Below are 21,724 nucleotides of genomic sequence, written 5' to 3'. Positions count from 1 at the left end.
CTGAAATGGACAATAGTGTACTAAAAAAGTAGGCCAAAAAGAATACTCCTAACCCTTCTCATATCGTATTTGCGTCACTGTCGATTTTAGCAACACGTGTGTATTGATCTAGGGTGACATGGACAAAAAAATATTTTTTTATCGATGTTTAATAAATATTTTTCTTCATATGTATATATTTTTAGAAATTTTGACACCCGTGCAATGATTTAAAATTAATTTGAAAGTTTTCCTGTGAGCCCAAAAAATATAAAAAATCATTAAAGTGTCCGCCAAATGACCCCCTCAAATGCAGTATTCAATATTAATAGAAAGCAAAGGAGAACAATATCTATAACTGAAATGGACAATAGTGTATTATAAAAAAGTAGGCCAAAAAGAATATTCCTAACCCTTCTCATATCATATTTGCGTCACTGTCGATTTCAGCGACACCCGTGTAATGATCTAGGGTGGCATGGACAAAAAAATATTTTTTTATCGATGTTTAATAAATATTTTTCTTCATATGTATATATTTTTAGAAATTTTGACTCCCGTGCAATGATTTAAAATTAATTCGAAAGTTTTCCTGTGAGCCCAAAAAATATAAAAAATCATTAAAGTGTCCGCCAAATGACCCCCTCAAATGCAGTATTCAATATTAATTAGAAAGCAAAGGAGAACAATGTCTATAACTGAAATGGACAATAGTGTATTATAAAAAAGTAGGCCAAAAAGAATATTCCTAAACCTTCTCATATCATATTTGCGTCACTGTCGATTTTAGCGACACCCGTGTAATGATCTAGGGTGGCATGGACAAAAAAATATTTTTTTATCGATGTTTAATAAATATTTTTCATCATATGTATATATTTTTAGAAATTTTGACACCCGTGCAATGATTTAAAATTAATTCGAAAGTTTTCCTGTGAGCCCAAAAAATATAAAAAATCATTAAAGTGTCCGCCAAATGACCCCCTCAAATGCAGTATTCAATATTAATTAGAAAGCAAAGGAGAACAATGTCTATAACTGAAATGGACAATAGTGTATTATAAAAAAGTAGGCCAAAAAGAATTTTCCTAACCCTTCTCATATCATATTTGCGTCACTGTCGATTTTAGCGACACCCGTGTAATGATCTAGGGTGACATGGACAAGAAAATATTTTTCTAACGATGTTTAATAAATATTTTTCATCATATGTATATATTTTCAGAAATTTTGACACCTATGCAATGATTTAAAACTAATAGGAATGTTCTCCTGCGAGCCCAAAAAATATAAAAAATCGTTAAAGTGTCCGCCATATGACCCCCTCAAATGCAATATTTAATATTAATTAGAAAGCAAAGGAGAACAAGGTCTATAACTGAAATGGACAATAGTGTACTAAAAAAGTAGGCCAAAAAGAATACTCCTAACTCTTCTCATATCGTATTTGCGTCACTGTCGATTTTAGCGACACCCGTGTAATGATCTAGGGTGGCATGGACAAAGAAATATTTTTTTATCGATGTTTAATAAATATTTTTCTTCATATGTATATATTTTTAGAAATTTTGACACCCGTGCAATGATTTAAAATTAATTCGAAAGTTTTCCTGTGAGCCCAAAAAATATAAAAAATCCTTAAAGTGTCCGCCAAATGACCCCCTCAAATGCAGTATTCAATATTAATTAGAAAGCAAAGGAGAACAATGTCTATAACTGAAATGTACAATAGTGTATTATAAAAGTTGGCCAAAAAGAATATTCCTTACCCTTCTCATATCATATTTGCGTCACTGCCGATTTTAGCAACACCTGTGCTAAAGATCTAGGGGGACATGGTCAAAAAATATTGTTTTTAACGATGTTTAATAAATATTTTTCATCATATGTATACAGTTTCAGAAATTTTGACACCTATGCAATGATTTAAAATTAAGAGGAATGTTCTCCTGTGAGCCCAAAAAAGATAAAAACCATTAAATTGTCCGCCAAATGACCCCCTCAAATGCAGTATTTAATATTAATTAGAAAGCAAAGGAGAACAATGTTAACAATACCAACAAAGCTTTAAAAACGTACATCGATTTTAATAACAAAACTCAAATTAAACTTTTTAACTTTAATTTTGAAGATGTCTATTAAGTAACATAAACAACAAATACCCTGAAACAGTTCATGCATAGTTTTTAAATGCATAGTCTTGTCCATCCACATTTCTGAATTGTTTTCTTGCCGTCAGATTTTTGAAGAATAAATAAGCGTCTAAAATTTTATACTTTATTAAATGTTTATTTAGTCAATACTTTATTAAAAGTGAAGTGTTAAATAATGGTGCGCAATTTAGGAGAAAATGTTAATTGGTTGCAAAATTTGATCAAAAATAGAAACATGTTAAAATGGCGCATGGTTGAAATTTTCCCCGGATTTATCACAAACCATAAAATTCGCAGAGTGGATGCACGGCTCCAAATGTTAAATTCTCGAGCTTGAGGGGCCATTCCCTAGTTGAGTAATATTTTAGCTTTACAAAGTGACGCACTAAATCTAAATTCACAATTTAACACGTTGGCAGAGTGCGTACCAATGCAGAATTGATAGGCGGGTATGTGGAATTGTTATGCGTTTAGTGCATAAATTAATAAAGCAAATTTTAGTTTAATGCGTAGATTAATTTCTAATCGGCAGGTATTTAAGCCAAAATATCGTTGAATTTTTGTTAATTGTAGTTGTCAAAACGCAAAGGTATTCGCAGACTTGAGTCAAATGACTATGCTGAAATAGTTACATTTTCTACGTAATATTGGGACATTGTTCTGAAAGTGGAGTATAATTGAGTTCCGTAACATCTGGGCAAGTATGAAACCCTGCGAGGAGCTGGTAGACGGCCGTTCCGCTTCTTCGTGGTGTTTCACACTCGTTCAGCCGTTTCGGAACTTCTCGGTTCGCTTGTTCTTATATTGCGTATAAAACATAAAAGTCTCTGCCTATTTAAGTTCTAGTGATTTTTACTGTTTGGCTAATACCGTTTTTGAACTGAACGATGTATTTGTGTAGCTGGATAAACTTTAATTCGGGATGGAGAAAACTCATTTTTGACAAATTATAACTATAGTTTTAATTCTCGCTATGTCAGCCACTATTCATATGCTGTATTGGTCGTCAATGTTAAGATAAAATCCTAATCTTCCTCGTTGCAGTCTGTCGTGGCTGAAATTCCGCTGTAATACGGGTAGACTTCAAAAACCTTGTGTATTAAACTAGTTTCGCTGTTTTTGATTAAGTATGACTCAAAATTATAGGTTTTACACATAGAGCCGTCGATCCACATCATAAACCAGGTTCTGGAAAGTACTTTAAAACTTTTATAGCTGTTAGAAATGATAATGCATGCCAGCTGCTAGGCTGTTATTTTATCTAACTATACTGGATCCTTTACTTGACATAAAGCAAATCTCTAACTAAAAAAGTGGATACTAGACAAATTAGTTTTCAAAGCATAAATGGTAGAGTTAATTTTAAAAAGGTTCGTACACAAATTAATTATAACAGATATCAGAATATTCCATAATCCTGATAAACGAAACTTGTTTTAATTGATCATTTCAAAAATGTGAACAAAAACTATAAGGTACTTCAAGTTCCAAATAAATTATAAAATTAACTTCAAAACAAAGTTTAAATATAAGTTAGATGAGAAAATTAGATTTTAAATTTAATATTGCACCAAAAGTCTATATCTCTTCGAAAATTTAAAACCATTTGGGTTGAGAATATTAACTTAGTATTACTACCAAATTTATTTGGCCTACCCAAATTCAAGATAATTTATTAAAATTTCAAAATATATTTTTAAGGAAGTGATTTAAATCTTTCAACGTTCATATGTTTCTAATAAAATGAAATATGTATTTAGTATGTGTTTTTAAAAAAAATAACAGATTCAACGTATTCACTTAGAAATTAAGTGGTGCCAATTTAAGATTTGAAAAATCGTAAGTTTGGTGCTAAGTAAATGTAGATTTCGACTCAAATGAGTGTTTCAAAAGTTCTCTAACTCATATTTTTAAACTGAACTATTTCTTTTAACTATACCGATCTCGTGCAAAAGTGCTACAAATATAGGTTCTTGGGTCAGATACCCGAATAATCCATGAGACAAGCTTTTTTAATGTGTTCATTTTTAAATCCGACAGCAAAATTTTGAATAATTTTCAGATTTTCATAGTAAGTTGCAATTACGTTTAATACTTTAAAAACTAACGCCGTAGATAACAATAAGCTTGTTTAATCATTAAATGTTGTGTGTTTGAACTATTATATGAAATGCAGTTTTGCAAATTCCAAAAAATGAGTCTTTAATCTTCAAATACATTGATATGGGTTCTATCCTAAGAGGATCATTGTTAAAACTGGCGAAAAATTGTTCTATGCAAATATAAATTCAATAAAATGTTATAGATGATACGAAATCAGGGTCATACTATACAAAACGTTAAACTAACTTTAGGAATCGCTCATAGTTTTTACTTATATTAAGTTAAATTGTCTGAAGTACAATTTCTATGAAATTCTCATTATCTACTTTTAGATGTAGGTTCAACTTTTAATATAGTACCGCTTAACTCAAAGCAAACAAAGAACAGCGTAGTAACCAAATTCACATGTCAATGCCGTTACGGATGCTATAAACATCTGATCCTCCGGGATAAATTTTGAGATACTACATCAAAATTTCAACTGTATCATTTTATAAATGTCGAGATCCAAATATAAACCTGTTAGCACGTAAATATTAAGACTTCGATTGAAAGACAGCTGAATGAAAAACATTCAGTTATAGTTGATGATATAGCAGATCTGCGCAATTTGGGAATATCGATATGCAGCATAAGTGTGCAAGTGTGAATCGGAAGTTTCGGAATGTTCTAGACGAGAGTGGAATATGACGTGGAAGTGGTAGGCGGCCGTTCTGCTTCCTCGTCATATTTCACACTCGTCCAGCCGTTTCGGAACTTCTCGATTCACACATGTGCGCTTCTGTAGTGGATTAGTATCCATGTGCTGTGTAGAAACCCTAATAAATCTTTGTAACGGTAGTGTCTTGTTTTAAGAACTTGAAACTAGTTTTTTTTTATATGTACTCGTTCAGCTGTGACTCTTAACATAATAAATAGGATACAACAATGACTTTTCGAACGCAAGAGAGTTCTCCGATTTCTTCCGACAATATACTGATCGTGTTTTCAGAAATCAAACTTTATCCATTTTTTGCTCAAAACACTAAATAGCAGTAAATCGCTAGGATTTTAATATACACCAGCTTAAAGGTGAAAAAATCCGTTCTTAGAAAAATGAAGCGAAATTTTTATAAAAATTTACTTTTTTATCTGTGCTCTCTTCTGAAAGTTATAAATTAGCAGTTTAAATTTTTTTCAGCCTTATGAACTGAAAGTAAAAGGTAGTGCCAATTTTATGTAAAATTTCAGTCTAAAATCTAGTCTAGTGAAAAACTCAATGAGCAAATCTGCCTTTTATATAAATTTGTTTTATATTATATTTTGAAAAATAAAATTTTTAATTTTTTCAGAAATTAGGCTTCAGGTGCAATAGAGACATCTTAATTTTAAAATTTAAATCTTTTTTCCAAACTTATTTTAAATATTTTTTAGATACTATTTAAAATGACAAAATTGAGAATTAAATTTTAATGCATTCAGGTTCATTCTTTTTGTTCTGATACATATTTTTACAAGGAGAATTTTCAATAGATATAAATATTCATGACTCTTGTATTGTGTAATTAAATATCAAAGATATATGGTATATATGATAGCTTATTGTACACTTTAAGAAATCCATGTTAATATTTCGTTTGATGTGTAAATAAAGCGAAAGTTTAATGTGAAATGTTGCAAAAAAACACTCCATTGTAAATGTTGTTAGAGCTCCATGTAAAAATAAAGAAGATATTGTTTAAAACTAATTTGTAAATGAGAGTAACATGTAATGCCTAGATGCAGTTTGAAATATATGTAATTATAAAATGTTTTAATAAAAATATTTGATCAACAAATTGGTTAGTTATACTTTTCTTATGCATAAGAACTTCTTTTTTTCCAGACTAATAAGTTGTTCAGTTTTAAATTACCACTTTACAGATATTAGTGATACTCAGAAATTTATCTTGAGATTTTATTTGAAATTTGCATCAGGGAAATATTATGTTACTAGAACTATAGAAATACCTTACGGATAGTTATCAAAGCACATTAAGATTTAATCAGAACCGAATTTAGTTCAATGTTGAGACACTAGACAAGTATTTAGAAGAATTTTTCATGTCTGTCAACATGAACACTTTTTAAAGAATTTTTTTAGTCTTAATGAAAAATCGAATTCAAATAGATCGACAGTAAAATTCTCCCGAACAAGAATAAGTGCTTTTATCTGATATACATGTTTTCCTTCAAACTCTTGAGAATTGAGATCCAGATTATATTCTTTGACGCACATGTTTTATTAACACGTTGCGGCTGACACTGAAATTACATTTAGGCCGTGTCAACCACCGGTGGCTGACCTTTCACATAGTCCCCGAAAAACAGCTGGCTGACAGTGTATATAGAACTATAAAATTTGCACTCTTTTATGGAATTGCAGAAAATTTCTCCAAAATTTACTTAATCGCCACTTTCCCTATTTAAAAAAATTATTTCCTATATGTAGGAACCTTTAAAATATAGAAAAACACATTGAAAAAATAATATAATGCATAATAAGCGGAAGCAAAAAAAAGAAGAAATTTTACCGAAAAGTTGCAAATCCTGGGATTCGAACCTGCGCCCCCTCGCCCCAGCTGTCGGTTAATAGTCCGGTGTTTTGAGCACCATACTATTCGGACACGAGAAGCCTGCCACAATTTCGCTTCAAAAGTCCTCTCACAGTCAGCTATGCAATAGAACTTTGAGGCACCCCCTAATTCACATATAAAAATTTCCTCCGTCAGAAATAATTGGATCATAGACCCCTACTTAGGGACTGAGATTGAAAATTATAAGTTAATATTGAAGGGAGTTAGACGGCTTCGAAATTCGAACCCCACCCCGCCATTTTTTCTATTTTTTTTATTATTATTATTTCATTATGCGTTCTTTAACAAAGAAAGATGCACGATTCTACTCATAGAACAACTTACGCATGATAAACTGTCGAATATATTGCAAAAATAATTTAAAACAATGGAAATTAAACAATTTTCCTGGATTTTTCCAGTTTTCTCCCGTTATTCGCCATTTTCCCTATTTAAAAAAATTATTTCCTATATGTAGGAACCTTTAAAATATAGAAAAACACATTGAAAAAATAATATAATGCATAATAAGCGAAAGTAAAAAAAAAAGAAATTTTTCTGAAAAGTTGCTGATTCTGGGATTCGAACCTGCGCCCCCTCGCCCCAGCCGTCGGTTAATAGTCCGGTGTTTTGACCACCATACTACTCGGACACGAGAAGCCTGCCACAATTTCGCTTCAAAAGTCCTCTCACAGTCAGCTATGCAATAGAACTTTGAGGCACCCCCTGCACCCCCTAATTCACATATAAAAATTTCCTCCGTCAGAAATAATTGGACCATAGACCCCTACTTAGGGACCGAGTTTGAAAATTATAACTTAATATTGAAGGGAGTTAGACGGCTTCGAAATTCGATCCCCACCGCGAAATTTTTTCTATTTTTATTATTATTATTATTTCATTATGCGTTCTTTAACAAAGAAAGATGCAAGATTCTACTCATAGAACAACTTACGCATGATAAACTGTCGAATATGTTGTAAAAATAATTTAAAACAATGGAAATTAAACAATTTTCCTGGATTTTTCCAGTTTTCACCCGTTATTCGCCATTTTCCCTATTTAAAAAAATTATTTCCTATATGTCGGAACCTTTTAAATACAGAAAAACACATTGAAAAAATAATATAATGCATAATAAGCGGAAGCAAAAAAAAAAGAAATTTTTCAGAAAAGTTGCTGATTCTGGGATTCGAACCTGCGCCCTCTCGCCCCAGCCGTCGGTTAATAGTCCGGTGTTTCGACCACCATACTACTCGGACACGAGAAGCCTGCCACAATTTCGCTTCAAAAGTCCTCTCACAGTCAGCTATGCAATAGAACTTTGAGGCACCCCCTGCACCCCCTAATTCACTTATAAAAATTTCCTCCGTCAGAAATAATTGGACCATAGACCCCTACTTAGGGACCGAGTTTGAAAATTATAACTTAATATTGAAGGGAGTTAGACTGCTTCGAAATTCGATCCCTACCGCGCCAATTTTTCTATTCTTTTTATTATTATTATTTCATTATGCATTCTTTAGCAAAGAAAGATGCACGATTCTACTCATAGAACAACTTACGCATGATAAACTGTCGAATATGTTGTAAAAATAATTTAAAACAATGGAAATTAAACAATTTTCCTGGATTTTTCCAGTTTTCACCCGTTATTCGCCATTTTCCCTATTTAAAAAAATTATTTCCTATATGTCGGAACCTTTAAAATACAGAAAAACACATTGAAAAAATAATATAATGCATAATAAGCGGAAGCAAAAAAAAAAAGAAATTTTACCGAAAAGTTGCTGATCCTGGGATTCGAAACTGTGCCCCCTCGCCCCAGCCGTCGGTTAATAGTCCGGTGTTTTGACCACCATACTACTCGGACACGAGAAGCCTGCCACAATTTCGCTTCAAAAGTCCTCTCACATTCAGCTATGCAATAGAACTTTGAGGCACCCCCTGCATCCCCTAATTCACATATAAAAATTTCCTCCATCGGAAATGTTTGGACCATAGACCCCTACTTAGGGACCGAGTTTGAAAATTATAACTTAATATTGAAGGGAGTTAGACGTCTTCGAAATTCGAGCCCCACCCCGCCATTTTTTCTATTTTTTTTATTATTATTATTTCATTATGCGTTCTTTAACAAAGAAAGATGCACGATTCTACTCATAGAACAACTTACGCATGATAAACTGTCGAATATATTGTAAAAATTATTTAAAACATTGGAAATTAAACAATTTTCCTGGATTTTTCCAGTTTTCACCCGTTATTCGAAATTTTCCCTATTTAAAAAAATTATTTCCTCTATGTAGGAACCTTTAAAATATAGAAAAACACATTGAGAAAATAATATAATGCATAATAAGCGGAAGCAAAAAAAAAAAGAAATTTTTCTGAAAAGCTGCTGATTTTGGGAATCGAACCTGCGCCCCCTCGCCCCAGCCGTCGGTTAATAGTCCGGTGTTTTGACCACCATACTACTCGGACACAAGAAGCCTGCCACAATTTCGCTTCAAAAGTCCTCTCACAGTCAGCTATACAATAGAACTTTGAGGCACCCCCTGCATCCCCTAATTCACATATAAAAATTTCCTCCATCAGAAATGTTTGGACCATAGACCCCTACTTAAGGACCGAGTTTGAAAATTATAACTTAATATTGAAGGGAGTTAGACGGCTTCGAAATTTGAACCCCACCCCGCCATTTTTTCTATTTTTTTTATTATTATTATTTCATTATGCGATCTTTAACAAAGAAAGATGCACGATTCTACTCATAGAACAACTTACGCATGATAAACTGTCGAATATATTGTAAAAATAATTTAAAACAATGGAAATTAAACAATTTTCCTGGATTTTTCCAGTTTTCACCCGTTGTTCGCCATTTTCCCTATTTAAAAAAATTATTTCCTATATGTCGGAACCTTTAAAATACAGAAAAACACATTGAAAAAATAATATAATGCATAATAAGCGGAAGCAAAGAAAAAAAGAAATTTTTCTGAAAAGCTGCTGATTTTGGGAATCGAACCTGCGCCCCCTCGCCCCAGCCGTCGGTTAATAGTCCGGTGTTTTGACCACCATACTACTCGGACACAAGAAGCCTGCCACAATTTCGCTTCAAAAGTCCTCTCACAGTCAGCTATGCAATAGAACTTTGAGGCACCCCCTGCATCCCCTAATTCACATATAAAAATTTCCTCCATCAGAAATGTTTGGACCATAGACCCCTACTTAAGGACCGAGTTTGAAAATTATGACTTAATATTGAAGGTAGTTAGACGGCTTCGAAATTTGAACCCCACCCCGCCATTTTTTCTATTTTTTTTATTATTATTATTTCATTATGCGTTCTTTAACAAAGAAAGATGCACGCTTCTACTCATAGAACAACTTACGCATGATAAACTGTCGAATATATTGTGAAAATAATTTAAAACAATGGAAATTAAACAATTTTCCTGGATTTTTCCAGTTTTCTCCCGTTATTCGCCATTTTCCCTATTTAAAAAAATTATTTCCTATATGTAGGAACCTTTAAAATATAGAAAAACACATTGAAAAAATAATATAATGCATAATAAGCGGAAGCAAAAAAAAAAGAAATTTTTCTGAAAAGTTGCTGATTCTGGCATTCGAACCTGCGCCCCCTCGCCCCAGCCGTCGGTTAATAGTCCGGTGTTTTGACCACCATACTACTCGGACACGAGAAGTCTGCCACAATTTCGCTTCAAAAGTCCTCTCACAGTCAGCTATGCAATAGAACTTTAAGGCACCCCCTGCACCCCCTAATTATCATATAAAAATTTCCTCCGTCAGAAATGTTTGGACCATAGACCCCTACTTAGGGACCGAGTTTGAAAATTATAACTTAATATTGAAGGGAGTTAGACGGCTTCGAATATCGAAACCCACCCCGCCATTTTTTCTATTTTTTTATTATTATTATTTCATTATGCGTTCTTTAACAAAGAAAGATGAACGATTCTACTCATAGAACAACTTACGCATGATAAACTGTCAAATATATTGTAAAAATAATTTAAAACAATGGAAATTAAACAATTTTCCTGGATTTTTCCAGTTTTCTCCCGTTAATCGAAATTTTCCCTATTTAAAAAAATTATTTCCTATATGTAGGAACCTTTAAAATATAGAAAAACACATTGAGAAAATAATATAATGCATAATAAGCGGAAGCAAAAAAAAAAAAAAAAAAAAAAATTTCTGAAAAGCTGCTGATTTTGGGAATCGAACCTGCGCCCCCTCGCCCCAGCCATCGGTATTTTCCTCACAAGGGTATGAAAAAAAATCAAATTCGGGTGTTGTTAAAATTTCAAAAGTAATTGATAAATAAGAAAATATTTTTCTGAAATTATTTAAAAGGACTTTAAACGAAGAAAGAATCATCTTGCTATGTAAAACGCTAGGTGAAAATTTCAATATAAAAAATTTTTTATGTTACAAGACAAAAACGTTCAAATTAATGTTAAATTTACTGAATAACTAAAACTACTTTTTAATTCTTTGAAAATATATTCTGCAAAAAATAAAATTCTCAGTATGTGGCTCAAATTAACAAAATTGTTGGACCGCATTTTCAAATTGTGGTTATTCCTTATAATTTGATTAAAAAATCCGCCTTAAAAAAGACGTGTTTCTCGAGAACATCGGTTCCCAAAACTTGTTCCGCGGATGGCCAAGAGTTGAAACAATTCAATTAAATTGTGCCGTGATGGGTCAGGGGATAAAGCCTTCCAATGAGGTGAACCGGGTTCGAATCCCATCAATGTCTGGTCGATACGAATTCCGGCTTCGTGGCGTAAATTATCCTCAGTGGTAAACGTTAGAAGGAGAATAAAAGCTATTGTTCAGTTCATACTTGTCTGCTATAGTCTCCACTTCCTGACGTGCCAACCAAAGGGGGGGGGGGGGTCAGAGGGAACAGTCGCACTCTCTGAAATTAAAGCGAGGGGACGAAGAACATGTTTTGCCCCTTCTGAAATGCGAACATTCGCCGCTAAAATGAAGTCACGTGAAATTAATTGGTAATTTTAGAAAATAAAAATTGTTTTTTTTTTTTCAATTTTGAAGTTATTTAAAGGAAAAAAAAATAATTTTCTTTTGAAACTTGAATAAAGGGCCAATAATTAGTTTTGCCCCCTCTAAAATTAGAAATAGAGTAAAAGAACTTTTTTTTTTAACTTCGAAGCGATTTTTTAAGTCGAAAACTATATTTTGCCCGGAAATTAAAGTTAAAAAGACAATAACGTGCTTCGTCTCCTCTAAACTTTTGACATTCATGAAAATAATGTAAAGTTAAACTGATAATTTTGAAGAAAAAAAATTCAACTTTGAAGTTATTTTCGAAATTGAAAACTTTATTTTACTCTTAATTTTAATTAAGAGGACGAACAATTTGCTTCGCTTCTTCTGAACTTTCGACATTTGTGAAAATAAAGTAAAATAAATTGGTTACTTTTTCTTAAAAAAATAAAAGGACTTTTTATTTCAATTTAGAAGTTACTTTTCGAAAATAAAACTTTCTTTTGAAATTTAGTTTAAAGGCGAAGGATGTGTTTCGCTCTTTCTGAAATTTAGACATACATTATTGTCAAGTTTAATTGACAAACTTAATGGAGAAAAAAAAAATTCCACTTAGAAGTGATAAAACTTTAATATCCTCTGAAATTAAAGTAAGCTGGCGAATAATATGTTTCGTCTTTTCTGAAATTTAGACATTCGTAAAAATAAAGTTAAATTGGAAATTTCAGAAGGTAAAAAATCGTTTTTCAACCTTATTTTCGCAAGACAAATACTGACAGATCATGGGTTGGAGTTCCCTTGCCGTGAGGCTAACCGTGGGAGGTTCTCGTGGTCTTCCCCTCCATGTAACGCAAATGCGGATTAGTTCCATCAAAAAGTCCTCCCCGAAGGTAAAATTTCTCCCAATACTTGATCCAGCAGTTCCCTTGTCTTCCAGATTGGTTCAAAATTACAAGGCTATGGAGTTGAGAATTAGCAGTCGTAAAACCAAAAATTGGGTCGACTGTTCAATGACGGTTATTGAATTAAATTAAATAGATTTTACAAATAGAATAGGCCGGAATAGCCTGGTTGGTAGGGCACTGGGCCCATGTCCAAGAGTTCGTGGGTTCGACCCCCGCCGGCCGAAGACTAGTAAATGGTGACTGATGCACGTTAAGTCTGTCGGGTCACAGAGTCTTCTGTATTCCTTTAACAAATCATACCTCCGGGGGTACTGAGCCAGGAGTTTCCTTGTCTTCTGGATTGGTTCAAAATTACAAGGGTACGGAGTTGAAAATTAGTAGTCGTAAACCCAAAAAAATTGGGTCGGATGTTCAACGACGGTTATAAAATATAAAATAGATATTAAAACTATGTTCCTTTAGGAAAATAACGTATTCACTAAAAATTAGTGGTAGCTCTAAACTTATAAAATTAAAAATTAATTTTCCCCATCCATCGCTGTAATAAAAATAAACTTTTCTTGTGTTCTAAATCTATATCACAATACTATGTAGCATAATTGTTTTGTCAAGTAAAAGTATTTTCATCAATGCTATAAAAATGCTTTATCATGTAATTAAAACATTTAAATTTTAATGAAATAAAATAATTATTCAAAATATAATGTATAAATAATTAAAAACTGTTCTGAATTAAAATATATATTATTAACCATGAAAGTATCTATCAGAAATAAAAATCTAAACTGAAAATTACTAATTAACTACATAAATGCGATATTAAATTTATTTAGCTGTAAATTGAAATAAATTTGGCTCAGAACTAGGCCTATTTTTTAATCAGTTATAAATATTATTTTTGGAATGCTCAACAGATTATTTTTTTATAATAATTTTCTTAATAAAAGGGTGAAAAATATGTCCGATTGAAAAAGAACTATCAAATTAAAACTATGTAGATATAGTCGTAGATGTTGTTGTATTCATTTACGTCGCACTAGAACTGCACAATGGGCTATTGGCGACGGTCTGGGAAATATCCCTGATGATGATCCGAAGACATGCCATCACAATTTTGATTCTCTAAGGAGGGGGTGGCACCCCCGCTTCGGTAGCCCGACGATCTGTCGCGAAGTCGAGCACTTTACGGTAGAGTAGTTTAGCGAGGACCAATATCGCACACCCTCGGTCTCTACGCAGACTGATCCAAGTGGTCCCCCACCCGCACACTGACAGCAGCCAGTGATGCTTGACTTCGGTGATCTGCTGGGAACCGTGTCTTAACGATCAGTCCACTGCGGGACATAGTCGTAGATATAGTATCATTTTCGATAAGTTCCTCCTCTGATGTTATGCTTACGAGGTGATGTGTGAACAAACTTAATATTCTAAGAAGTTTTATTGTTGTGATTTGTGTTTAAATGTACTCTTAATAATTTTACCATTCAAAAGAGTTTTCTACAATTTATAAATTCTAACAGGTCGTGAGCTTTAAACAAATTTAGGAACAATAATATCACAACATAAATAAAGGGTAGGGTTTGCCATGTTTTGAATGTTATCCCTTATTTTACTATATTAGTGCACAATATCCTCAACGAAATCGAAAATGACCTGAAAGCCCTAGAGATTAAAATCTGGAAGGGAGGTTGTCAGGGATATGAGTCGCTGGCTTTTGTTAGCTGTTGCCGCAGACAATGCCTGCAAGGGGCTATCACGCAAACAAAGAAAAAGAAGTGTACAATAACACTGCAATGTTATTTTCAATTTCGTAATTGTATTATAGCTTGCTAGTGGAGTTTTCCAAATTCATTTTTTCTTTGTTTCGTTGAAATTTAAATTGAAAGAACGCTTTATAATGCAATATTGGATGGCACGACTCTCCACACACTATTAGCGAAAGCATGCGTTGTCATAGGTTCTGCTCTACGCCACCTGTGTCCCGCAGTGAACTGATAGTAAAGACACGGTTCCCAGTAGAACACCGAAGTCAAGCAAAACAGTCTGCGGTCTGTAAGCGTGTAGATCACCATTTTGATTAGTCTGAGTAGGGACTGAGGGTGAGCGGTATTGGTCCTCGTGAAACTGTTCTGCAGTAAAGTATTCGACTTCGCGCAGGTCGTCTATCTACCAAAGCAGGTTAGCCATCCCCTCAGCAGAGAATTAGAATTGAGATGGCATGTCTTCGTATCATCTTCCGGGATGTCTCCTAGACCGTGCAGCTTGTGGGAGCGGAGTTATAGTCCATGCCAACCGTCATCTATCAAAAGGTACTTCATGATTGAATCAAGTTAGCATGTCTTATATACCTGAATTGATATACTGAATTGATGTTTAACTGTTAACATTTACTGTATTGATGTTTAAATTCGTAGTGGTAGTTACGCCACAAGCTCTAGTGCTATGTAAATAAAGTACCTACATACCTACGCCACCTATAGCTACTACGTCTCCACAAAGCTTTGAAAGTTAAAAGCTTGTTTTAAATCGCACAGACATATGCAGCAGCAAGCAACTTAGCAAAACAAAAAATTTGATCCCTTTCTGATTCAAGATTCTAGTTATTATTTAGTCTTTCTAAAATAAATATAGGACAATAACTTTTCTAATGAATATAATTCCGAATTAGGATGAGTGTTCCTACTTTTAAAGATGCAACTGATGAAAAGCAGGTTGAGTTTAATTTTTTATGTATTCTGTAATCAGCATTTGGGTATGGGACTGTTTTTCTCATATTTCTTTTAATTATGGTATCCGAGTGATTTTTATTAATTCATTCGACTTTAATATGAAATCAAATTATATTATTAATTATAACTATTATTTTTTTTAGTAAATGATACAGTTACAAGTCAAATGACACTCATATCTTTTGTGAGGTCTGTCAAAAAATTTTATAAAGCTATCGATTTTTACTAAACTTTGCGTTAATTCATTAAAATTAAGTGTTTGAAGTATTAAAATTAAATTTTAAAAATAAAACTGGGTTTCAAGACAAAAAATATTGTGATTGATCTATTTTCAAAACAAAATATTGGTGCAGAATTACTTGGGGATAATTTCATTTTGGTGCTATTCAGTTTCCTAAGTTTTTTCAGTAGTGAAAAAAAATTGTCGGCTTTCTCTTTTGTAAACAATTAGTTTTATAATCATAAACGAATGATTATTTGCTTTTATATAGTACATAGGTTAAATCCTAAAAATTTTCAGGTAGGAACAGCAAAAACAAAAAAATTATCAGAAATTAATAATTTTCTGTAATAAGCTATAGGATAAGGTACTAAACAAGAAAAATAGCAGTCTTGGTTATTATTAAAATAAAGTGTTTTTATTATTTTAAGTATTCATTAAAGTGAGTTTATGATAACATGGTAGGAGAATAATAATTCTAGTCCCAAACTTGTTTAAAATAATATTTTTAATGAAAATGTTTAAGTACATCCTTAGTCCTTAATTGCTTTTTAAATTATATATTATCCATTACTGCCAAGTATTAACTGTAAAATATATATATTATTTAATTGTATCAGCTATAAGTAGTAAACATGCAAATAAATTATGGGCTGCTAATTTTTAACAGGTTTTGTTTATTTTCATCTCTTTTAACCACTAAAAACCTACTTTTTATCATGTTATGGTGAAACTGGTTATTAAAATCTAGCCTGAACCATATAATTCCAAATGTTATTTTAGTGTTCCAGCTATTAAAAAAGTGCTTGATTCCAAAAAGATCAGTTTTAAAAAACAGCTCTAAGGGTAGAAACGTATTACTGAATAAAAAGTTAAAATCTCTTTTTCTGCCCATTATTGAGATTTATAATTTTATTCTTTAGTGTCATGATCGTCATAGCTATTTGCATAGTCTTGGAGGCAATATTTGATAGGAGAATTCAGATGAAGGATTTCTGACTGATTTAGAAGATGTGATTGGCTGTTGTGAATTATGACTTCATGAAGCTGGTAAAGTTGCTGTTTTATTTTTCTGGAAAGAACAAATGATTGTATGATTGGGAGTTTTTTTTTAAAGAATAATTGCTGCATGTGGCCAGTTCCAAATATATCTTAATGAGTAAATATCTACCTGAAAAAGTAGTGTGTAGGAGGGCAATTTCAGTATAATTTTGCCTGATATGTAATCGTTTAAAGGATTAATGATTACTAGTAATGATACAATATATGTCCTATAGCACATACGAGCAGGATTGGAAAAAAAATATATTTTGTCAGGGTTAAATTGGATTTTTTCATCATTTCTTTTATTCATTAAAGTCTTAGAGCTGCATGAATGAATACCATTAATTTTATTAATATTAAAATAGATATTAATACATTTTATTATCAATATCATTTACATTGATAAATTAGCAATAATTTTTTAATGAGAGTTATAGGGTTCAATTACCTTTTGTAGGATTTACATATTCTGTTTTAGGATAGATTTATAAAAACTACTAAATGTTTAAGTGAAGAAATAAGTTATTTATTTTTATTCAATTGAAAGTCAATTTTCAAAGTAAATTCTTAACGTGGGGAATGTATTTATGCAATTGTGCATTACATTACTTTTCTAACAGTGTTATTGTGTCCTTTTTTATGTATAGTCAAAGCGTTCTTCTAGTATAAGCTCTACTATTTCAACAACAAGGGTTATATGAGAACAAGAATTTTGAATTGAAGTATTTTACCAGTTAAAAGGGGCTATTTTTTAAAAGTATCATTTTAAACTATATAATTAGACTCACTGTTTAGGAAAATAGTATTTAAAATACACTTTTTAAAAAAAATATTTTCCTTTTTCATTGAAATGTGATTCTAATCATATTTTATATTGTATCTTGTTACTGGTTTTAATTATATTGTGAATTAGTATCTCAAATTTTTGTGAGAATATGTTAGTACATTATTTCCACTTTCTAATAATACATATTTAATTAAAATTTAATGAACAGAATATAGAAGTAATGGAAATATAAATATTTCCATGTATGTAGTTTATATTTTGTTCTATTATAAACTTAATATCTTGAGCTGATTTGTTAATAATAAAATGCAATTATGAAAAAACGTGAGTTTTTTTCAAGTGGGTTTTCTCAGGTTGGGTAAAATCAGAACAATCCTGCTTACAAGGGAAGTGGACAGCTTAAAAATTCCTATATAAGCAAAGTTAAACCTAAATTTAAGAGCATTTTTATAAACCTTGGATAGGGCTTATATTAGCTGCCTAACTGGGGTAAAATATGCTCCATTAAAGTTTCTGTTCATTTATTTTTAAACTCGTAGAAATGATGTCCTGAGATTAAATCCCAGCTGGGAAGGTTGAACTATATCTCTAATTTCCTTTTCTAAAAAAGATTCATAACTATTTAATATTTTATTCATTTAATAAATTTTTTATTTATTTAAAACTTAAATTCTTAAGAACAACTAAATTAATAGAAATTTAAAATATTTTTTTTAATTTTTTTAATTAAAATATCTAGGTTATTGAGAAAAAAATTTTAAAATTTGAAATAACGTTTTGTAATCTTTTTAAAATTACAATCTAAAAATTTTATTTTTTATTTAAAATGTATGGATTATTTTAAAAAATTTGAAATTCAAAATTTAAATTAAAATTGTATAATTCTTTTTTAAATAATCCATACATTTTAATTAAAAAATAAATATCTTTTAATTTTTTATGTTTTTAAAAATTTAATTTTTAAAAAAAATACATTTAAATTAAAAAATAATTATTTATAAATTTAATAAAGCATATTAGATAGTTATCAATCTTCTTTAGAATAGAAAATTAGAAATAAAATTCAATTGTGCCAGCTGAGATCAGGATCCCCAACTCAAGATCTCTCTGGTAGAAGGCATAGAGCCTAATCATTACAGCACCATTGACATAAGTCTGAAAATTTTGTTAGTTTTAAAATAAATGAACTGAAATTTTAATGGGGCAAATTAGATGTCTAATTTTGTCCCCATCCAAAGTTTTCAAACATGCTCTTCAAGTGAAGTTTAATTTTGTTTTGAGATGTGTACTTCCCTTGTTAGTCTAATTTTTATGTCTTTAATTTTCACCATTACAGAAGCTTGTTTATAAAACCAATCAGATTTCTCTTTATATAATAATGTCTCTGTATGCTATAAACTATTTTATTTTAACTAAGCAAAGTTTATATTTTTAGAAAATATACTTTAGATGTGTTCAGATTATCATCTTTAGTGACGGAGCATGATGCAAAGAAAGCTGAAGCTAAAGTTATTAAGCAAGTAGATCATCCTTTCCTAAGCAGTTTAACGTATCCAGGACTGCAAGTTAGTGTACGCAATTCTGATATAGCATATTATTGGTACAAAACTTATATCATATTTATATTTAAAAAGTGTGTTGATTAAAAGGTTCTCTGTAATAATGTGTGTCTAATTGTGTTTCAAGGTAATTTGTTAAACTCTATTGACATTATACGGTTTTAATTAGTGAACATATTTAAGTTTCATTAAAAGCTTAAGAAGAAAATTTTTAAATTTAAATTGAAAAGCTTATTTGTTAAGTGATAAAGTTTTTTTTTTCAATCCATTAATTGACTGCACAATTTATTTAAGAAAGTAGTAATATAACAATTTGTTTTTTTATTGCTACATTAATGATCTGTTAAATCATATCTGTCCTCTTAAATCAAATTAGATATGTTTTCTAAAAATCGTGCATTCCTTAAAGTTTTTAGGATTATAATTAGTTTTTTGGTTTATTCCATTTAGCATAATTTCAATCTATAATGGCAAGATATTTCCTCAAATCTATGATTTTTCATTTATTTTATAATTTTTTTTTTATTCTCAGGATTGAAAATTTTTTAACTAGCCATTTTTCCACAAGTATTAAAAACTAAGCTAATAAAATTTTAAATCTATGAACTGATAGTGTTTGAGGCTAGGTACTGGCAATTTGGAATTTTCCTCGCAGCATATTAGGGAATCAGTTAGTAATAAATTTTTAATTTTTGTGAAGTTATAAGTTTTGACAATTAAAGTGATTTTTGTATGGCCAATTTTTCTTCCTAGGTCTTTCATATTTATACTAATAGTTTTATTTTAATGTAATATAATGTTATTTATTTAACCAGCATTTTACATTTTGAATGTTTTTCAATTTCTATATTTTCTGACCAACTGAGCTATTTGATATAATTTTATTTTTCTGTTAAAAATTTTAAATGATGAAAATATAAGATTAATTATGTTATTCATTATTAAAAAGTACTAAATTTGTTGGACATAAAATTAGTTCCTCAATTCTTTTTCTTTTTTTCTTTCCTACTCATTGTTATTTGTTTGAACTGGAGAAAATAGCTAGGAATTTCGCTCTTCAGTTGACAAAGAAAGGATTTTTAGGTGTTTGATTTGCTTTCTAAACCCCTTATCATTGCAGCTGCTCTATCTAATTAAGCATTGAAAAGTGATTATTCCTCATTACATGCAGGGCTGATTGTGCTCCGGAAAAAATCCAGATTTCCGGAATTTTCGCTGACAGTGATCCGGAAGTTTCCGGAGACCCAGACGTTTCAAAAAATCATTGATCACAGAAGTTTCCGAAAATCAAAATTTCAAAGGTGGGACTTAAAAGCTCAGTTTATTTTAGTTGTTTGTAAGGAAGAGCCGGAGAGATACTTTATAAGCTCAAATTCATGATTAATATTCATTTTTTATCAGTAAATAGTTGTTATAATCATAAACTCAAGAAAGAAATATATATTTGTAAATTTTAATTACTTCTCCAGGTCATCGTAGGTATGTGTTAAATCTTAAATATATCTTCAGTAAACTAAGAAATATTGAGAAAATGGAAAAAAACCTTGTTTAAATTTTTTTCTAATTTTTCAATTTAAACTGTTTTTTTTTTTTTTTTATCTCAAGAATCGGAATTTTGACTTGGGCTCACAATCACCCCTGTAAATATGTTTTTCTTAATAATGTAGTTTATTTTTGGCTCATAGGTAGATGCTTTTAAATTATGAATGGTCAAAATTTTTTTAGTAAACAAAATTTTTAAAACTAGCTTAATGTAAAGCTAAAAGTTTAACTAAATTTAATGTCACTTTGTTCAGTTTTCAATGTTCTGAATAAATTTTATTTATACTGAATGAAATGAAATTAAACTTTGGAATATGTCACTGCTGTTTTAATATAATATTTTAAGTTGTTGGAACTGAAGTTAAACATGCAACATTTTTTTTTGTTAGGAAAAACTAATGTTTATTATGTATTTTTTTTAATAGCAGTTAATTAAAATGTGATTTAAAGTTATACTTGATTACTATAGCAAAAAATGTTTTTGGATCAATTTTTCTTTAATTTGAATATTTTTAAGGATGTTAAGATAATAACACTGTTTTTAATTAAGTCACTATTTATCACTTTTTAAAAAATTTTAATCACTTTTTTCACCACTTTTTCTATAATGTCCTGTGCTGAACCCTGCATTATGCTTTATGTTGAACAACTACACATTTAAGAACTTTTATTAGAATTTTTCCATTGAATTTCTCTTCTTCCAATTTCACAATGAATGTATTTTTTAATGTCATTATTCAAAATATTTATGTGTTTAAATTATAACGTCTCACTTTTAAATATTTATGAGAAAAAGTAATATTTCCATTATTATATGCTCAAAGATTGTTTTTTTAGGAAATTAGCATTTCAAGTTTTCATTTTTTAGTGATAATGTATAAATATATGAAAATATATTTAAAAAAAATAGACATTACAATTAATAAACTATTATTATGAAACAATATGTAACTATAGAAATGCCTTTAGATGCTTTCTTTTATTTAACAGCAAAAGTTAGAAAACTATAATGAACGACAACCATTGAGAAATTTTTCTAACTTTAAAATGTTATTTTTTAATA

General features: G+C 30.6%; 1 protein-coding gene and 1 long non-coding RNA gene across 13 annotated transcripts in view; one reads left to right on the top strand and one right to left on the bottom strand.

Moving 5' to 3' along the window:
* The window catches only part of LOC147810060 (uncharacterized), a 553,747-nt gene that overhangs the window by 344,897 nt on the left and 187,126 nt on the right, over positions 1–21,724 (bottom strand). The window lies entirely within an intron of this gene.
* LOC147810063 (uncharacterized) overlaps positions 15,071–21,724 on the top strand; it is a 30,872-nt gene continuing 24,218 nt past the window's right edge. The window contains exons 1-3 of one of the 9 annotated variants that reach the window (XM_087164934.1): positions 15,071–15,089; positions 16,653–16,779; positions 18,996–19,125. Coding sequence is in view for 2 of the 9 variants with exons in the window: in XM_087164938.1 (XP_087021064.1) it covers positions 16,771–16,779 (9 nt within the window). In the remaining 7 variants the exon portion in view is untranslated. Of the gene's footprint in view, positions 15,090–15,149; positions 15,533–16,518; positions 16,780–18,995; positions 19,161–20,290; positions 20,421–21,724 lie in introns of those variants that run through there. The other 8 variants (XM_087164933.1, XM_087164932.1, XM_087164936.1 and 5 more) reach the window with 8 other exon arrangements.

The sequence above is a fragment of the Parasteatoda tepidariorum genome, chromosome 5 (genome assembly GCF_982258835.1).
Source record: "Parasteatoda tepidariorum strain Cologne lab strain chromosome 5, Ptep-v5.0, whole genome shotgun sequence".
Lineage (NCBI taxonomy): Eukaryota > Metazoa > Arthropoda > Arachnida > Araneae > Theridiidae > Parasteatoda > Parasteatoda tepidariorum.
Note: the sequence above shows the minus strand (reverse complement) of the source record. Positions and strands in the feature narration are given on the sequence as shown.